Source organism: Aquarana catesbeiana, linkage group LG08 (assembly GCF_042186555.1).
Source record: "Aquarana catesbeiana isolate 2022-GZ linkage group LG08, ASM4218655v1, whole genome shotgun sequence".
In the NCBI taxonomy this organism is placed as follows: Eukaryota; Metazoa; Chordata; class Amphibia; order Anura; family Ranidae; genus Aquarana; species Aquarana catesbeiana.
This window is the reverse complement of record NC_133331.1, coordinates 117319529-117338260: the sequence shown is the minus strand read 5'-3', so window position 1 is coordinate 117338260 and position 18732 is coordinate 117319529. Positions and strand designations below refer to the sequence as shown.

The following is an 18732-nucleotide window of genomic DNA, read 5'->3' as shown; positions in this document are numbered from 1 at the left end:
TTTGGCTTTCTAAATATAGTAAATGATGCTGGGCACCAATCCTAGCACTAGCTTGGTCAATCCTTGGAATAGCCTCATTTCAACCCATTACCCTCCTGCTCCCTTCAAAATGAATCAATGAATACATACAAATATAAAAAAAAATAAAATAAAGATATACATTTGAAAACTCTGAAATTAACACGGGGCAGCACAGTGGTGTAGTGGGTAGCACTCTCGCCTAGCAGTAAAAAGGGTCGCTGGTTTGAATCCCAACCACGACACTACCTGCCAGGAGTTTGCATGTTCTTCCTGTGCCTGCGTGGGTTTCCTCTGGGTACTCCGGTTTCCTCCCACACTCTAAAGACATGCTGGTAGGTTAATTGGCTTCTGTTCAAAATTGGCCCAAGTATATGAATGCGAGTTGGGGACCTTGGATTGTGGGCTCCTTGAGGGTAGGGACCAATGTGAGTGTGCAATGTATGTGTGGAGTGCTGCGTAAATTGACAGCGCTATATGGGTTCCTTAAATGAATAGGAATAATTGTAGACATGCACCCACACTCACTCAGGTTGAACTGGATGGACTGGTGTCTTTATTCAACCTTACTAACTATGTATGTAACACTTTATAATTGTTATTTGCTTTTTTAAAGATACTTCCAAAGGCCTTCTGCCTAACATTTCAGACTCGGTTTGCCATCCAAATGTTGTAGCCTGGCCAGGCTAATTGAAAAATTGTACCCATATACTGTATGCCCAAGGGCTTTTGGTACCAAGACCACCATTTATGTTTTGCAATGTTATGTCATGAAAATGGGGTGCCAGGTGCTAACTGTTAACCAGCAAACCCTGATGTTCAAAAATGTGGTTATTGTGACAAATGTCTAGTATGAAATACATTTTTGCCAGCTAAGACTCATAGAGAAAGGCCTTTTCATTTGATTAATATAATTTTTTGAGGTTCTTCTGATGACATTTTAAAGTACAGTAATGATGACATATATACTGTAGCTAAGTATGCACTGCCAATGTATGGTGTTCCTGTTGGGGGTCACAGAAAGAAAACTTTGTGATTCCATAATAGCTTGTACAGCATTAGCACTGCTGTAAATTGAAAGTTTTATTGGATTTCCTATGCTGCTCTCAAGGCCACATAAAACGACCCCTCCCAACTGCTGTAAACATTCCACCCCTCTTTTTAAAATAGCATGTGTTCCTCAGACATTTAGTGGGCTTCCTGTGCCTTTTTTTGCATCTATCTACTGTAATTCTCCCTCCAAAGAAAAAAAAAAAATGTTTCCCCAGATGACTTAATAGGTTTCAGATCTGATATCTTTCAAATCCTAAACATTTTCTGTTTGGATGAACTGCCTACGCATCAAACAGAGGCAAGAAAGGCATATTTGAGCAATTATACTTACAGGCACCTTTTTGCTTGTACTGTTGACACAACTTAAATATATCCTGCATATGTAATCATTCTAAATAAACTGTGTAGAGGCATTTTTAAGAATGAATCACTCAATGTCTCACATAAGGTGTCACTTAAAGCAAAACTTTTTTTTTTATTGCATAAGAGAGGGTTAAAACCGTGTTTTTCTTTTTTGCATTCTGTGTCTCATTGGTGAGATTTACCTTTACTTCCTCTCCTGTAGCCAAAAGTGAGGCAATCCCTTTTTAAAGTGAAGGGATCCCAGGGTGTCACCAGGGTCACCAGAACTTGTTTCCCAGCTGGAAGATTTCCTCTTTATCACTGTTCTGGTGTCAAACCTATATTTGTGATTTTCTTTTACTTTCGCTTTCAATGATAATGGTAAACAGAACAAATAGAGTGCATCTCCCTAATGGGGGCACAGACAGCAAAAAAACCTCAGAGGTGTTCTAATCATCTCCATAATCTCCACTCCATCAAAAACGAAAAAACATGTTTGTGTGTGTTGTAAATAAATATATTTACAGTAATTATTGCAATTGGTGTCTTTATAATGGGAAGTACCTGCCATATCCAGTAATCCAATTAATTAATTCCTTTTAAAGTACAACTAAAAGCAAAACTTTTTTTTTAGTTTTGGACAGAGTGAAGATGGATTAGAATACTTGTCACTTTTTATTGCTGTCTGCTTCCCTGTTTTTGGGTTGTCCCCAGAACAGTAATAGAGGGGAAGTCTTGCAATGGGGGCACTTGTTTTGGTGACCTAGGGGTCCCCAAGGGATTCCCTTAATTTGCAGTAATTTCCTCTCATTTCCTGTTTAGGATCTGGGACATGAAGTGAAGGGAAATATCCCCAATGGGACACAGATGGCAAAAAATAAGCTCACATGGGTTATGACCTCCCTTACCCTATCCGAAATGAAAAAAAAAAGTTTTTCCAATAGTTCTACTTTAAATCAAACAATTTCTGACATTACTGATGTCAAGTAGAAGTAAAGCTAAAAAAAAAAAAAAAATTGCCAGCAAGTAGGGTCCTTTGCTAGAAGAGTATTTATATGTCTCCTTTTCCAAAAAAACAAAAAGCCTTTACATACCTGCTAGCAATGCTTTAATCTCTACACTGACTGTGGTGCATGTGCATTACGGATGCCATGAATGGAGCCAGAAATAATGTCACATTATGTAATCAGGGCCTGCCAAATGGGTAAAACAAGAAAACGGTGAACCCGGTAAACATTATTGAAAATGCTGGTTGCCCCCACCATGCTTATTTCTGCTTCAAGAGTTAATACACATGTGCTTTGTTGATCGAGCAACTACTATATTAGGATTTTATCATGTCTGTAAAATACATCAGTTCATTGTTTGAATGACAGATTATATGACAACTTTATTGCGAGAGAGCCTTCAAGCACTGATGTGATCGCAAATAAAGTACACTTTACTAAAAAAAAAAACAAACTGTAAACAAAGTGCATCTCAGCAATCCATTTTAAGCTGTGTGAAATATGTACTGCAAGCACTAAAACTAACATAAATTTCTTTCAGACATCAACTGCAACTGTTAATGTGCTGGTGACGGATGTGAATGACAACAACCCAGTCTTTGATCTTTACTTGCCTAGAAATCTCTCCGTCCAAGAGGAAGAAGTGAATGCTTTTGTGGGTCAAGTCAGAGTGAGTGCACCATTATTTAATTAGTCTTCTCTAGACTGAAATAATTCAGGCTTTCATCTTGTTTTTTTTTGTACCTTACCTTCGTGCTTTTTTCCATTTACTTGAATTCTGACAGCAGCTACATTTGTAGAAAATTTTATTTAAGAATATAAAAGCTTCAAGCTATATGAACATTAATGCTCAATTGATATTAAACATTCTTTTGTTATCGCAGACAATTCTAGCTTTAAGGTAAATACAATATAGTTCTAAAGTGCAAGATGTTGACTGTACGTAGACTACCAGAACCTCATTTTGTTTCCATTTATGTATCTTTATTGAATTATTTATTTATTTTCTCTTCTATTTATTTCTTATGGGGTGCTGAAATTGTTTCCAAAGCCACAGTAAACTACATATACAAGAAGAGCTTTTGATTTTAAATACATTTTTGAACAAATAAGTATACAGTAATACAAATAAAGTATTAATACATCTTAAAAAGCTAGTAGGTGAGCTTAGGTTCTAGAAACACGAAATTTAATGATTCACATAGCCACACATGTATATTGCCATCATCCCTTAAATAGTATATAGAATAAACCTCAAGAAATGTGGGATTTTATAGGCAATGAAAGAAGAAATATATTTATAAATTGTATACATTTTATAAATATAATATTTCTTCTTTCATTGCCTATAAAAGATTGATGCAGAGTGCATAGGGAATGGGCTATATGCATATCTATAATAAATACTATATACAAACTAGAGGATGGGACTACAGTGTGGTGCAGCAAACAGTTTGTGTTTGCCAAAGTGAATTGCATTTCTGATATGTTGGGTGTAAATAGCATTCTCAGTCTTGTGAAGAGGTAATAAAAAATGCCTTCATTCCAAATGCATACTGTATGCGTCAGTACAATATTTAGTCGGATGTTCAGAGTATAAGTATTTATGTAATGAAAAAGTGGTGTTAAGCAGTCTTATTTATTTTATTCTAGATTGCCCACTTCACATGTGTACTTGGTTTTTACTTGTACTGCATTAGCAAAATAATGCTTAAAAGGTAATGTCTTAGTAAAACTTAGTACTTTAAATTTAAAAAAATGAAGTTATTGATGGAAATCTGAAAGGTTGGTAGTTTTAGGAAATCTGTAATGTATGCATATGCCTTCTTGCTCCATACCAATTTCCTAATGACAACTAGTATGCAAAAACATGCTCTAGCAAAAAAACAAAACTACAGTTCCATACAGACCTTCGTAACCTTGATTTAAAGACAATAAAGCACTAATGCCACGTACACACGGGCAGACTTTTCGACCGGACTGGTCCGACGGACTGGTCCGACGGACTTTCGACAGACTTCCGACGGACTTTTGAACGAACGGAGTTGCCTACACGCGATCACACCAAAATCCGATGGATTCGTATGTGATGACGTACGACCGGACTAAAATAAGGAAGTTGATAGCCGGTAGCCAATAGCTGCCCTAGCGTGGGTTTTCGTCCATCAGACTAGCATATAGACAAGTGGATTTTTCGACCGGACTAGAGTCCGTTGGACAAATTTGAAACATGTTCCAAATCTAAAGTCCGTCCAATTTTTGACCGAAAAGTCTTCTGCAGGTCCAATGGAGCCCACACACAGTCGGATTGTCCGCCGGATTCGGTCCGTCGGACCAGTCCGGTTGAAAAGTCTGCCCGTGTGTACACGGCATAAGACTTGATGGAAACAGAAGGGATAAGGTTGGGATGAAAACTCTTCCATAGCTATAATTTTATCATTGAGAACCTACAATACAGTTTACTGGTCAGATTAAGAGAGACTATACTATAGACACAAACATACATACTCCCTCAGATGGCTGTAGCACATATAAGAGCTACAGCTGTCCCTAGCCAGATCTACACCGAGAACTAAGTGATCAAAGACCGCTGATCTCTCAGTATTCAGGTCTACTCAGAACTGTCAGTTGCCACTCTGTGGTCTGTCCCTCCAGTGCTTGTGGGGGGCAAGAGTGACTGGCTCGAGCTCTCAGCAGTGCACTGAGAGACTGAGCCAGCTGGATTGGCTGCTGGTTAAACATCTGGGTGGATCCCAATATTTTTTTTTTCAAAAAGTTTTTATTTAGTCAAACAAGTTTACATGTGGTATTGTACAGGTACATCGAACATACACAGTATATTGAGCAATAAGTGTAACAGGCAAAGGTACAATCAGTGTCCCAAAGCGCCTACATAAACCTAGATGTACAATATCAAAACATCCAAGCAATCTGATTAGAGTAATCCTATTTTATTAAATCAAATCTGGGCCAGGACTTTTGCCCGATTTTAGTTTTTTTATTGCTTCCTTCCACTCATGTTGAGTGTTCAGACCTTCAAGCAAATTGGCAGAGTCAGAGGAGATTCCTTTGGGCCAATATTTGTCTAGAAACGCTTTGATTTTAGTTTGCCTTGTCTCAGGTGAGGGAGTGGTTGGGTTTGCCTTGTCAATGTTGTAAAGGGTTGAGTAAAATCTTTCAAACTCATGAGCTATATCTCCTGTCAGGGAGTGCAGCTTGTGGACCGTTGTTTTGGCTTTTCTCAAGTGTAATGCTAATAAGTGTCCGCTTTTGTTCCCAAATTCATAAAACAGCTTTTGGGATAGCATAAAGTTTTTCCTAATGGTACGACCTAGCTTGTGCTGTATGTTTGTGTGTTTCAATAAGGTCTTGGTAAGTTTGTTGTGCTAACATCCGTTTGTGAAGGGTTTCCAATGTCTTGAGTTTATTGAACAGTTCTGTAAGTCCCTGTTGTTGAACTTTCCTGATTTTAGCTGCCAGTGAAATTAGTTTTCCTCAAATTACACATTTTTGTGCTTCCCATTGGGTTATTTTGGACATTTCAGGAGTGTCATTATCTTTAAAGTAGTTGTAAAGGCATTTGATAAGTGTATTTATGTGGGTTTTGTCGGTCAGGATCGTGGGGTCTAGTCTCCAGATCTTGGTATGTATGGTTGTGTCAGGAAGAGACAATGTGATCGTGATCGGATGGTGATCTGATATGGTAATGGGTTCTATCGTTGCTTTCGTCAGGTAGGGGAGGTCATGTTGTGTGAGGAAAAGGTAATCCAATCTTGAATATTTATTGTGTGGGGCTGAGAAGAAAGTGAAGTCTTTTTCTTGTGATTTAAGGGTGCACCATGTGTCATGCAGTAGAAGGGTCTGCATACTGAGTTTTATTTGGCATAAAGCTCTGTATGGTAGGCTTGAGGATCCTACCGACGTTTCGAGAAGAGGGTCGAGAGTAATATTGAAGTCATCTCCCAGAATTAACATGCCACTTTTAAAATTGGCGAGAGTTTGCATAGTTGTGCGAAAGAATGAGACGGGATGTATTTGGACTGTAGATGTTAGCTAAAGTGATAGGCCGATTCTGGATATTCCCCTTTAGGAAAATATATCTGCCTTGTTCATCAACGAGGGTGTCTGTTATCTAAAGAGTGGTATTTTTGGTTTAAGAATCAAGACTCCTTTTGTTTTGGAGTTTGGTGTTGGTGCATGGTAGCATGTTTGGAAATTCCGAAAGTGGGTGTCCTGTAGGAACACTACATCCACCTTCATGCTCTGCATACTGGCTAGCACTTTTGAGCATTTCTCAGGTATATTCAGGCCTTTTGCATTTACTGAGATTAGCTTGAAGGAGATATTTCTTTTTGTAGATTTGGGGGCGTCCATATTGATTGAGGATGTGTCTATCCTGAACAGGAGTCTCCCCTGGGAGGGAAGCAATAGAGGGTATCGCGGTCAAGTAGAGGGGGGGGCCAGGAAAAGGCCGAAGAGTAAGTTGGTGGGTACAAGAGGTATGGGGGTAGGGTGAGTTGTCTGTTACCTGTGAAGAGGGGGTGCAGGTAGTGGGTAAAAGGGGTGGTGGAGTCTTATGTAAACTGGTTACGAATAGGAATTATCTTCTCTATTTGCTAACTATTATACCAGTAAGAGTCAGTCAGAACTCTCAGAGTCCGCTGTGTGTGAGTGTGGTTGGGTATGATTCCTGGATGGAGTGTCACTCTCGTTCCTGTGAGGTCTAGTTGCTTTATGTGAGTGTTGTATACAGGCATACCCCACTTTTAAGTACACAATGGGGTTTATTTACTAAAGCTGGAAAGTGCAAAATCAGGCTCACTTCTGCATAGAAACCAATGAGCTTCCAAGGTTTTATTACCAAAGCTTAACTGAACAAGCCGAGGTTAGAAGCTCATTGGTTTCTATGCAGAAGTGAGCTTGATTTTGCACTTTCCAGCTTTAGTAAATAAACCCCATTGTGTACTTAAAAGTGGGGTATGCCTGTAGTAATTATCAGTGTATAAACATATGTATATGCGTATGTGTAAGTATATGTATGGGGAGTATTTATCAGGCTGATGCATGGGGAGCCGTGTTGTCTTTCTCTGATGTCACTGGAGGGTGTATTTGTGTTGTAGAGCGTGTTGCCATAGAATACCATGTGCGAGAAGAGGGTATAGGCAGTCTGTATGGCATGTAATAAACAGTGCAAAACCAACAGAATTCTGAAATGTATAACGAACTAACATAACATTTTAAACTCTGTAAATGTCGGGCCTCACCAGTCCCGGAGGGTCAACGATACATCTTGAGAACATTTAGGATATATTCATGTGGTCAGGACTCGTGAGGCTTCACCCAGTAGGACCATGTCCCTTGTTATTGTTCCAGTTCGAAGGAAAACATAGTATACTGCTGGGCTCTTGGCTTGGGGTTCAATATCCTTGATCAAGGCCTCTGTGATAGCAATGAAACTAGTGATGAGAACCTTTGAGAGTTTGGGGAGTGTGTTTAGCTCAAAGACAGCCGGGGGTGTCTCTATATGAAATATCAGGGATCGTTATTATATAGGCTGATTGGAGTGATAAGCTTTTTCCTCAAATCATGTTTTCGGCCATTATTAGAAGCTTGGAGAATGGGGCTTGTAGTGTATGCTTGCCTAAGTTTGTTTTTTTTTTTTTGTGGACACAATCGGTCTGTACCGGAATTAATCGGGGTTGTTTGTGCCTTCCTCATTTGTTCGCTTGGCATGGAGGATATACTCATGCTTGATCTTAACTATACTTTGATGGTAACATGAGAGGTATCCTTCTACTGTTTAGGTAGAGGAGGGAGAAACGTTATAACAAGAAAGCCGTAGTTATTCTAACCCTACCTGATTGGGATCATACGAAGGACAGGCTTTGTTACCCTTTCCTTGTGACTACTCTTTGATCAGGGATATCAGGTTAGAAATAAGAGGGCACAAAGTCTGCAAAAGATAAAGTTATAGTTGCATGTCTGCGTCTGTTGATTATCCATAGCCAGAGTAAATTCTTAAGTGCAAGTCTTGTTCATGACACATGTTGTAGGGTAGACCCTGGAGAGGTCATTCAGTCTTTAGGTGATGTGTCCTTCTGTCTGGTAGATAAGTAGGATTGTGTGCTTTGTTTAATTGCTGAGGTGGGTAAGTATATACTGTAGTGCTTCATGGATAAATCCTTGGAGTCAATATGATCGTTCCTTGTGCTGGAGCATGTGGCTCTAGTAGGGGCCAAACAGTCCTATCACTGATCGATCCACTTCCAGTGGATGTGTCAAGTCTCAGGGTACAAGTGATGATACTGCTTTATAAGCTTTCAGTTAGGTTGTGGTTTAGTTCAGATTGTCTCATGGGGTCAAAGTAGAACAGTCCAGTTCACATCTGATTTGTAAGGCACTTTTGGGCAGGTTCAAGAGTTTTGGGTGTGCAATGAGCAAGGGTTAATGTTGTTTGAGTGTCCAATGTGGATTACTGGATGCAGTAAGGTAAGGGGGCGATGAAGGTGAAAGTGTTATAGTTATTTGTAGAGGCTGTTGGGTACAGAAGAGATGAATGGATATTCGTTACCCCAATGGAGTGCCTTGCTCTGCGGTGGTCCGGTGATGAGGTAGGGCTCCCGTTTTTCGGCATCCCTGGTGCTTTTGGTGGTGAAAGCGGAGGATGAGTGCGATGGCGCCGTATGCTGAAGTTGTCGTTACCTGCTCCAGCGATGCCTTTCATGGAGATGGCCCCGCGCAGTGGCAGAAGGCGTAAGTCAATATACCAATCAGGCAAATCTACCAGTGGTATGTTGAGAATTGTACGGAAATGTTCTAAGTCCTCTGGTACTCTGAGGTTGACCGTGTGGCCATTGAGAGATTATTATTATTATACAGGATTTATATAGCACCAACAGTTTACGCAGCGCTTTACAACATCAGGATAGACAGTACACTTACAATACAAATCAATACAGGAGGGATCAGAGAGCCCTGCTCGTTAGAATTTACAATCTAGAGAGATGGTGATAAACAGAAAAGGAACTTCCAGCGATAAACTATAGCCCTGGTTCTCAGTGAATCCAGCAGGGGTCTCAGTTCCCTCCTCTTCTGCAGAGTAATATTGGAAAGATCCTGGAAGTTCTTAATGTCAGGGTCTTGATATGTAAAGTGTAACCGGCCTCTTGCTTTGCAGAGTATCCCCTTTTAGGAGGAAATCATTGAGACAGCAGATAATTCTCTAGGTGTGCCCCTACCGCTCGAGCGCAGTGCCCTGTGAATGTGTTTCATAGCTATAAGGGAGTCAGGGAGTCTCTCTAACAGGTCATTAAAGAGGGCAGTGACCAAACATGTGAGCTGTGCTGACTCAGTTGATTCAGGGAGTCCTCTTACCCTTAAGTTACGGCATCTCCCACGGTAATCCAGGTCCTCCAAGTGGCGGTTTATCTCCCTCAGATGAATAGCATGGGATTCCGTTACTTGATGAACTTGAGGCAACAGTGAGGCATCATGGCGGGCTTGTGTCTCCTCCACTTCCTCTACCCTCAGAGCTATATCCTGTATATCAGAGCGCAGGTCAGATGTGGCTGCTGAAAGTGTGTTCTTGATGTCTACGGTTACCATTCTGAGATCTGCCAGACTTACTGCAGAAGCAGGGTGCAGGTCAGGTGAGGGAGGGCTGCGGCTCAGGTCTCCATGTGTTTCTCTGTTAGAGGAGCGCGACTCATGTGTAGAGGCCTGAGATGCCATCATGGCTCCCTGAGACCTTGTCCGCGGCTTAGCTGCGTGTCTTCGTCTCTGGGAGAGCGAGAACGGGTTGCTGAGGCACTCTGGTTTGTACTCCCAAAAAAATGTTATTACATAAGTACATAGTCAGGTTGAAAAAAGACACAACTCCATCTTTTTTAACCAATAAAAAAAACAAACATACAATCCCATATACACAATCCTATACTCACAGTTGATCCAGAGGAAGGTGATAAACCCCAGCAAAGCATGATCCAATTTGCTACAGCAGGGAAAAAAAGTCCTTCCAGATCCCCCGAGAGGCAATCGAATATTCCCTGGATCAACTTTATCTATAAATGATAGTATCCAGTTAAATTATGTACATTTAGGAAAAAATCCAGGCCTTATTTAAGGCAATCTACTAAACTGGCAATAACCACCTCTGGAGGGAATCTATTTCACATTTTCACAACTCTTATTGTGAAGAAATCTTTCTGTATTTGAAGATGAAATCTCTTTTCCTCTTGACATAAAGAGTGCCCCCTTGTTCTCTGTGATGACCCTTATGTATTTGTACATGTTGATCATATCCCCCCTTAATCTCCTTGTCTCAAAAGAGAATAAATCCAGTTTCTCTAACCTTTCCTCATAGCTGAGCTCCTTAGCACTTTCTCCAGTTCCCCGGTATCCTTTTTGAGAACTCGTACCCAAAACTGAACTGCATATTCCAGATGAGGTCTTACTAATAATTTGTACAGGTGCAAAATGATATCTCTGTCTGGAGTCCATACCTTTTTTAACACAAGAATGGATTTTGCTCGTTTTGGAAACTGCAGCTTGGCATTACATGCTATTTTTAAGCTTACCCAGATCCTTCTCCACTATGGATTCCCCCAGTTGTCCTCGTATGTATGACGCATGCATATTCTTAGCCCCCAAGAGCATAATTTTACATTTATCAAGATTAAACCTCATTCCCCACACAATCGCCCAATTAAACAGTGCATTCAGCTTGGCTTGTTAGTTGGAGGCATCCTGTAAGGATGTTATTCCACTGCATAGCTTGGTGTCATTTGCAAAGACTGAAATAGTACTTTTATTCCCAGACACTATATAATTTATAAAGATATTAAAAAGTAAGAGTCCCAACACTGAATCTTGAGATACACCACTGATAACCTTAGACCATTCAGAGTAAGAATCAGTAACCACTACTATGAATTCTGTTTTTTAGCCAGTTTTCTATGCATTTACAAACTGATCTTTCCAAGCCTGAAGACTTTACCTTACATGTTAGTCGTGTGTGGGGAACTGTGTCAAATGCTTTTGCAGAATCCAAGTATACTATGTCCACAGCCACACTCTGTCCACGGTTTTACTTTCCTCCTCATAAAAAGAAATCAGGTTTGTTTGACAACTTCTGTCTTTCACAAATCCATGCTGACTGTTGCTTAAAATATATATATATATATTTTTTTTATTGTTTTGACCTTCTGCAGTTCTTTGGCTACAGAACATCTCCCCTATGTTATGGAGACGTGGAAGGGGTGTTCTGTAAAAAGGTATACCAAAAATGTGTAAAATGGGAATCCCACTAGTAAAAGATGTAGTACTCACCCTATAGATGAGAGGGGTGTTGTCTAAACATATATACTAACAGATAAAAAAACAACAACAAAAAACACAGATGACACTACACACCAACCTGAGTTAACTACAAGTTTATTGAGCATAGTGGCTCATAAAAACCAAAAGACCAGCATATACCCAATAACCCCATGACCTCCTGACATACCAACTAAAACCTTAAATAACTCTGCCCAGACTGGAACCATAAGCCACCCTCACAGAAGTGAGGAGGGATAGAGATGCAGTCCCCAGTGGGGCTAAGCCCACCCTCCCCAATACAAAACCTCCCCCCATCTCAGATGGAAGTACCCCTAACCCATCCTGGCTCTGGGTGAGGGGTATTTCCATCTGGGATGGAGGGAGGTTTTGTATAGGGGAGGGTGGGCTTAGCTCCGCTGGGGACTGCATCCCTATCCCTCCTCACTTCTGTGAGGGTGGCTTATGGTTCCAGTCTGGGCAGGGTTATTTAGGGTTTTAGTGGGTATATCAGGAGGTCATGGGGTTATTGGGTATATGCTGGTCTTTTGGTTTTTATGAGCCACTATGCTCAAAAAATTTGTTAACTCAGGTTGGTGTATAGTGTCATCTGTTTTTTTTTTTTTTTTTGTCTGTTTGTGTTGTGTAAATAGGACAGTGTGTGTATTAAAGAAGGCTCACCAGGTAAAAAGGAAGAAAAAAATATGAAAAACAAAAATTTATAGCAGCCACCGCATATTGGGACTAGCAAACTGCAATGTAAAATGTATTTTCATAGGTTTAAGGCCCCTTTCACATGAGCATACTAGTACACCCGTGCAAAGGACCATTTATGCCTGCATAGGGCCATTTATGCCCACATGCAGTCAGCCCCATTCATGATTAATGATTATTGGGATGCAGTGGCTGCATGTACACAGCTGTTGATCCCAATTTAACAGCCACATGGGTATTTGTCCCCAAATGCAGAGAGTATGTATTCAGGGACATGCATCCTTAGCCATGCATTTGTCAAATTGGGAACAGTGGTTGTGTCCATGCAGCCATTGGATCCCAGTAGGTATGAATGAGACTACCTGTACGTGGATGCACAGGCAAACCTTCGTACGGGTGTACAATAGGTACACCCATGTGAATGAGGCATTAGACTCAAGGTGTAGGTTAAATAAAAAATTAAAAACTATGTATGTAAATATATTATAAAATGGACTTAAATTGAGTGTTAAGTGAGTGAGTAAGGGGCATGACAGCAAGGCCCTTCCCTTAATGCCTTAAGCCTTTTGTTTAATAGTAATGCAAAGATGTATAGTTCATTGCTACAGCATATTCAATCAGCTTTTAAATAGTTGAGGATTCTGGCATATACTAGAGGGTTTTGGTAGTCCTTGCCTAATGAACTATATCACTAGGTCTATTTTTTTCAGCACTATTTTCTACAGTGATCATACTCTCAGATGGCATTCAGTTGAGGTCTAAGATGCATGATTTTCATATAGGTGAGGGTGAAAGCATATTATTACTTCAGTATACAGTCCCTGACAAAAGTCTTGTCGCTTGTGTACAAATTGACCTGAAGTGCCGCTAAAATATATTTCTAATCAAGATTTTGTTACAAGAAATGGGTCATTTTAATCCCACCAGCTTTTGTAATAATGTTTCAGTGCAAAACGGAACTGACAAAAAGTATTCTAATATTCACAGCTTGGTAAAGCCCATTGAGTCAATTTTTGCCAAGACATAAGTGTTGTCGCCTTGTTATATGAGCTTCACCTGTGACTAATAATGGATTAATTAGGTCTCAGGTGTGTATAAAAAGAACACCAGTACATTAGACCTTCTCAACTGCAACTAGACCTCTGCAAACATGCCTAAGATTCACCCGGAGACTAAAGTGTTGATTATCAAGAGGCTGAAGACCAGATCCACTGCTGATGTGGCAGACACCTTCAATGTGTCTCCGCGTCAAGTTTAGAGGATAAAAAAAAGATTTGAAGAGACTGGAGACGTTTTGGACAAGGCCAGGTCAGGCCGACCCCACAAGAAAACTGCTCAAGAGGACCGTTTGTTGGCTCGAAAATCCAAGGCCAGCCCATTTTCCACTGCAGCTGAGCTCCACGAGACCTGGTCACCTGAAGTCCCTGTGTCAACCAGAACAGTTTGTCGGATTCTGTCTCGAAATGGTCTCCATGGTCGAATCAGTGCCCATAAGCCAGCACTAAACAAAAGACAATTGAAAAACCGTGTGGCATTTGCCAAGGGCCACAGCCTGCTAAAAGGATGGACTCTGGAAAAGTGGCAGAAGGTGGATTTTTCAGATGAATCTTCTGTTGAATTACACCACAGTCACCGCAAATATTGCAGGAGACCTACTGGAACCCGCATGGAGCCGAGATTTACCCAGAAAACAGTGAAGTTTGGTGGAGGCAAAATCATGGTCTGGGGTTACATCCAGTATGGGGGTGTGCGAGGGATCTGCAGGGTGGAAGGCAACATCAATAGTCTAAAATACTAAGAAATCTTAGCTACCTCTTATATTCCCAACCATAAAAAAGGCCAAATTTTGCAGCAGGATGGTGCTCCATCGCATACTTCCATCTCCACATCAAAGTTCCTTAAGGCAAAGAAGATCAAGATGCTCCAGGATTGGCCACCCCAGTCACCAGACATGAACATCATTGTGAGCATATGTGGTGTAGAATGAAAGATGAAGCATGGAAGATGAAACCAAAGAATATTGATGAACTCTGGGAGGCATGCAAGACTGTTTTCTTTGCTATTTCTGATGACTTCATCAATAAATTGATCAATAAATTGTATGAATCCTTGCCAAACCACATCAATGCTGTCCTTCAAGCTCATGGAAGTCATACAAGATATTAAATTTGGATCTCACAGCACCACTACTTAATTTGCTGACATATTTTTGGATTTTCAGTAAAGTTGTTCAATTTCTGTATAGGTGACAAAACTTTTGTCTTGATTAAATGATAAATCTTTTTTCAGTGAAACTAATTTATTTCAGTGCATTAAACATCATTTGGGAGGGCTTTAGCTTTTCATATGAACTATTCTAACACCAATTGATTAATTAAAAGTCAGGTTAATAGCAGGAGTTTCTACAAACTAGAGAAGTGACAAGACTTTTGTCAGGGACTGTATGTGACTGAGGTCTTTGTCAGCAGAAATATTAAACAATTTTTGTCATTTTAGAAGAAGCAGTTGAAGGTGAATATGTTTAGCAATTATTTCTTTGTAGAGAGTTTTGTTTTTTATTGATTTTTATGAAAACAGTGAAAGTCTTATTTTGTTTTAATTTTTTGTCTTGGAAATGAAAAGAAAAAATAGAAAGTTTGTGACAGTGAAATGACTTGACATTTTCAACAAAGATTAAAGTAACCTGTCATTTTCTGTTTAATACACAATCAAATGAGGAATGGCTGGCCATTTATTGACAGATTGTTTACTGACACAATAAAAAGCTAATATTTAGCCATTCTATAAATAATCACAAGCAGCGATGAGTTCAACAGTATATGTGTCGAATGTCCAGTCTGAGGTTCGAGGTTCAACAAACATCACTAAAGTTTGGGTGCCAAATACGAGCCACATTGATTGTTTTTTTTTTTTCTTTAAAAAACATAATGCCCATTTTCTAATTTGGCTAGGCAAGGGATTGTCAAGCAAGTGACATGGGGGCTGTGCACTGCTTTAGGGAACATGTAAAAATCCAAAATGTGCCTGGGTGATGCCCCTAACCTGCCTGTGTATATTGTAAACAACCTACTACAGCAAAATTGATATTTGCAAAGAAAAAACTATGCAATCTAAAGCTACTAAAACTAGACCCTTATTTTTGATGGTGGGCTGGTATGGAAGTCAAGGGGAACACTGTCCAAAAAAAAAAAAAAAAACATATAGAATGTGTTTTGGAGTTTAATTCTAAGTATGTCCATTCTGGGTGTTTATTTATTACAGGTACTTATATGCACTGTCAATTTACTTAGCGCTTAACATATATATTATACATTCATATCAGTCCCTGCCCTCAAGGCGCTTAAAATCTAAGGTCCCTAACTCATTCATACATACACATAGTAGGGCCAATTAGACAGGATCCAGCATGTCTTTTGAGTATTGGAGGAAACCCGAGTAGAGTACCCAGAGGAAACCCACATATGCACAAGGAGAACATGCAAACTCCAGGCAGGGAATGTTGTGGCTGTGATTAGAACCCATAACCCTTGTGCTGCTAGGCAGAAATGCTAACCACTTAGCCAATGTGAGAGTAGTCAGAAAATTAGATGTGTCATTAACGCCATAGAACGACTGAAGGTGCTTCTTGGATTTTGGGCCTCTATTTGTGGCCAGGCTGTGAAAAAGTCTCACACATGGTATCTTCATACTCCATATACATTTTCACTTTCTTCCCTGCATTTTCCAAAAACTTGTGGCAAAAAAATGACATATTCAAAAGACTCCCCATGCCCTTGAGAAAATACTTTGTAAAGTTTGCTTTTCAAAATGTGGTCATTTTGTGGGCGTCCTGGTGCTCCAGGGCCTCCAAAAATGTAATAAATTGGCAGTAAATTAGATCAGTAATTTATGTTCCTTGAAAGCCTACAGGTACTGCTTGGATTTTGGGCCCATCTATGCTGTGAAAAAGTCTCACACATACAGTATGGTATCCCCATACTCTGCAGGCGCATAGGAAAATGTGTTTTTGGGTTTATTTACAAGTATGGCAATGCTGTGTGTGAGAAATATCTTGTTAAAATGACAACTTTGTGAAAAAAATGCATTTTATTTAATTTCTGTATTTTCCAAAAAATTGTGACAAAAAAATTACAACTTTAAAAAAAACGCTATATCTTTTGGTAGATAGCTTGACTGTCTACTTTGCAAAAAAGGGGTCATTTGGGGGGTATTTGTAGCCAAAAATACACGTTATTCCTAAAAAAAGTTCAGCGCAATCAAAAATAAAATATAAAAAGACACAGTCATGCCATATTGTGCAGACCCAACAATTGAAAAACACCTTCAAAGGGGCGTGGCCTGCAACGGAGCCCGAAGGCAGCATAATCCCGGAGCTCTGGTATCCTAGAGGACACAGCGGCACAAAACGGTATTAAAAGACTCCAATTTCACCCGTTTCTGCTGGCGATCCGACCCGGGCACACCAGGGGAACATGACCCACAAGCGAAAAGAAGCATCCAAGCCACAACGGCTGATGGATTTTTTCACCCACCCGCAGCATGGAGGTAGGCAAAATGGCTCCAGATCCTCATCCACCCCGGCCTCTAACTACAAGGACAAAACACATAAAAAGGTCACATCGCCCCAGCATAATGAGTCCCTTGACAGCCATCAATCCTTCCCTTCCTCCCCACCATCAGGGAGCCCAGCCAAGGCTAAATTTAGGCTGGATGGAGCTGGATGCAGCCCAGCGATGAGCCCTGTCACTGATTCAGGAGATGACACAAGGGAACTCCCTGATTCAATCACCTTATTTCCCACTATGAATCAACCTGTAATGTACACAGTCCTCAAGGATATGCTGGTGTCGCTGAGAAGCACATTACAAGCAGACATGATGAACTGTATACATAGATTCAGTGGGGAAATAAAGGCAGTGAAGTCCAGGGTGGAACACATTGAGGGCAAAATGGGGGAATTTGCATCTACTATAAATGAACTGGTAGACGCAAATGAGGAACAAGAAGGCGAATCAGCATGGATAAAAAACAAATTAGCGGATATTTAAGATAGGTCCAGAAGGAGCAACTTAAAAATAAGGGGGGTCCCTGAATCTGTCCAGCAAGCAGACCTACGGTCCTATGCGACCGCTTTGTTCATATTCCTCTTACCTGACCTTTCTGACATGGAAGTTACCATTGACAGAATACACCGCTTGCCAAAACCATCTTACCTTCCTGAAAAAGTTCCTAGAAACGTGATTCTACACCTCCATTTCTATCACATTAAGGAACAACTAATGCTGGTGATGCGCAAACAGGAGCAAATCCCATCCCAATACCAAAATCTGAAATTTTATGCAGATCTATCTCAACATACTCTGCAAAAGAGGAAAAACTTGAACATGATCACTAAAGTCCTCAGAAACCATAACATATCTTACAGATGGGGCTATCCTACCAAAATCACCATCACAAAAAATGACCAAACATACATTGTGGAATCTCTGAAAAGAGGCATCTCCTTACTGACAGATTGGAAAATCCTTCCTGATCCCAGTAATGACAACAGCACCAACGCCTATAGGAATGTGCCCACTCCTGAATGGAAAACAGTTACACAAAGAAACGCCAAATCACACATATAACTACAACTACTAAACAGGAGTCAATATGTGTCCCTTACGAGGTGACCCAGAACAGCATTTAGGGTTGAATTTACCCCTTAACTCACTTGAGCAGCAGATACCTGCACACGGATATAACCCACTGATCCCACTTGGAGGAGTATCTCCCTATGGGACTTGTTATGGTTCACAAATGGTTGAAAGGTTACCTAATGTTTTATGTTTTTGGACCTTTTTTCTTTCTTCTTCTTATTTCTGCAATTACACAGCTAAGTATATACTTGGTAATCTGTGTTTATACCCCCATGTCCTGCAAACTGAAAATTGACTGACTGCCTACATATATACTTGGTAAATCTGTTTGTCACCGCTGTTTCAACTCCATCTGTAGCCATGTTCACATTATTTCAATGTTTATTTAGCTATTAAGTCTTACCTAAATTATGGGCTCCCTTATCTTTTTTTTTTATCAACAAAGGTTTTTATTTGCAAGATCATACATGTTATGTATACAGTATTAATACACATATTATTCATCATACAGGAGATATTGCATGTAGTAGGATTACAGTACATATATAGGAATGACACTTAAAGCAGTAGATTAAGTAACTCTATTACCCATATCCTATCTATGTTCAAACATACAAAGTATTGTGGATAGCGTTATTTATGAA

At 40.1% G+C, this 18732-nt stretch overlaps 1 protein-coding gene across 1 annotated transcript in view; it reads left to right on the top strand.

Annotated features, from left to right (window-relative positions):
• PCDH15 (protocadherin related 15) overlaps window positions 1-18732 on the top strand; it is a 2079434-nt gene that overhangs the window by 1318104 nt on the left and 742598 nt on the right. The window contains exon 19 of the mRNA XM_073596339.1: window positions 2962-3090. Coding sequence (XP_073452440.1) covers window positions 2962-3090 — 129 coding nt within the window. The remainder of the gene's footprint in view (window positions 1-2961; window positions 3091-18732) is intronic.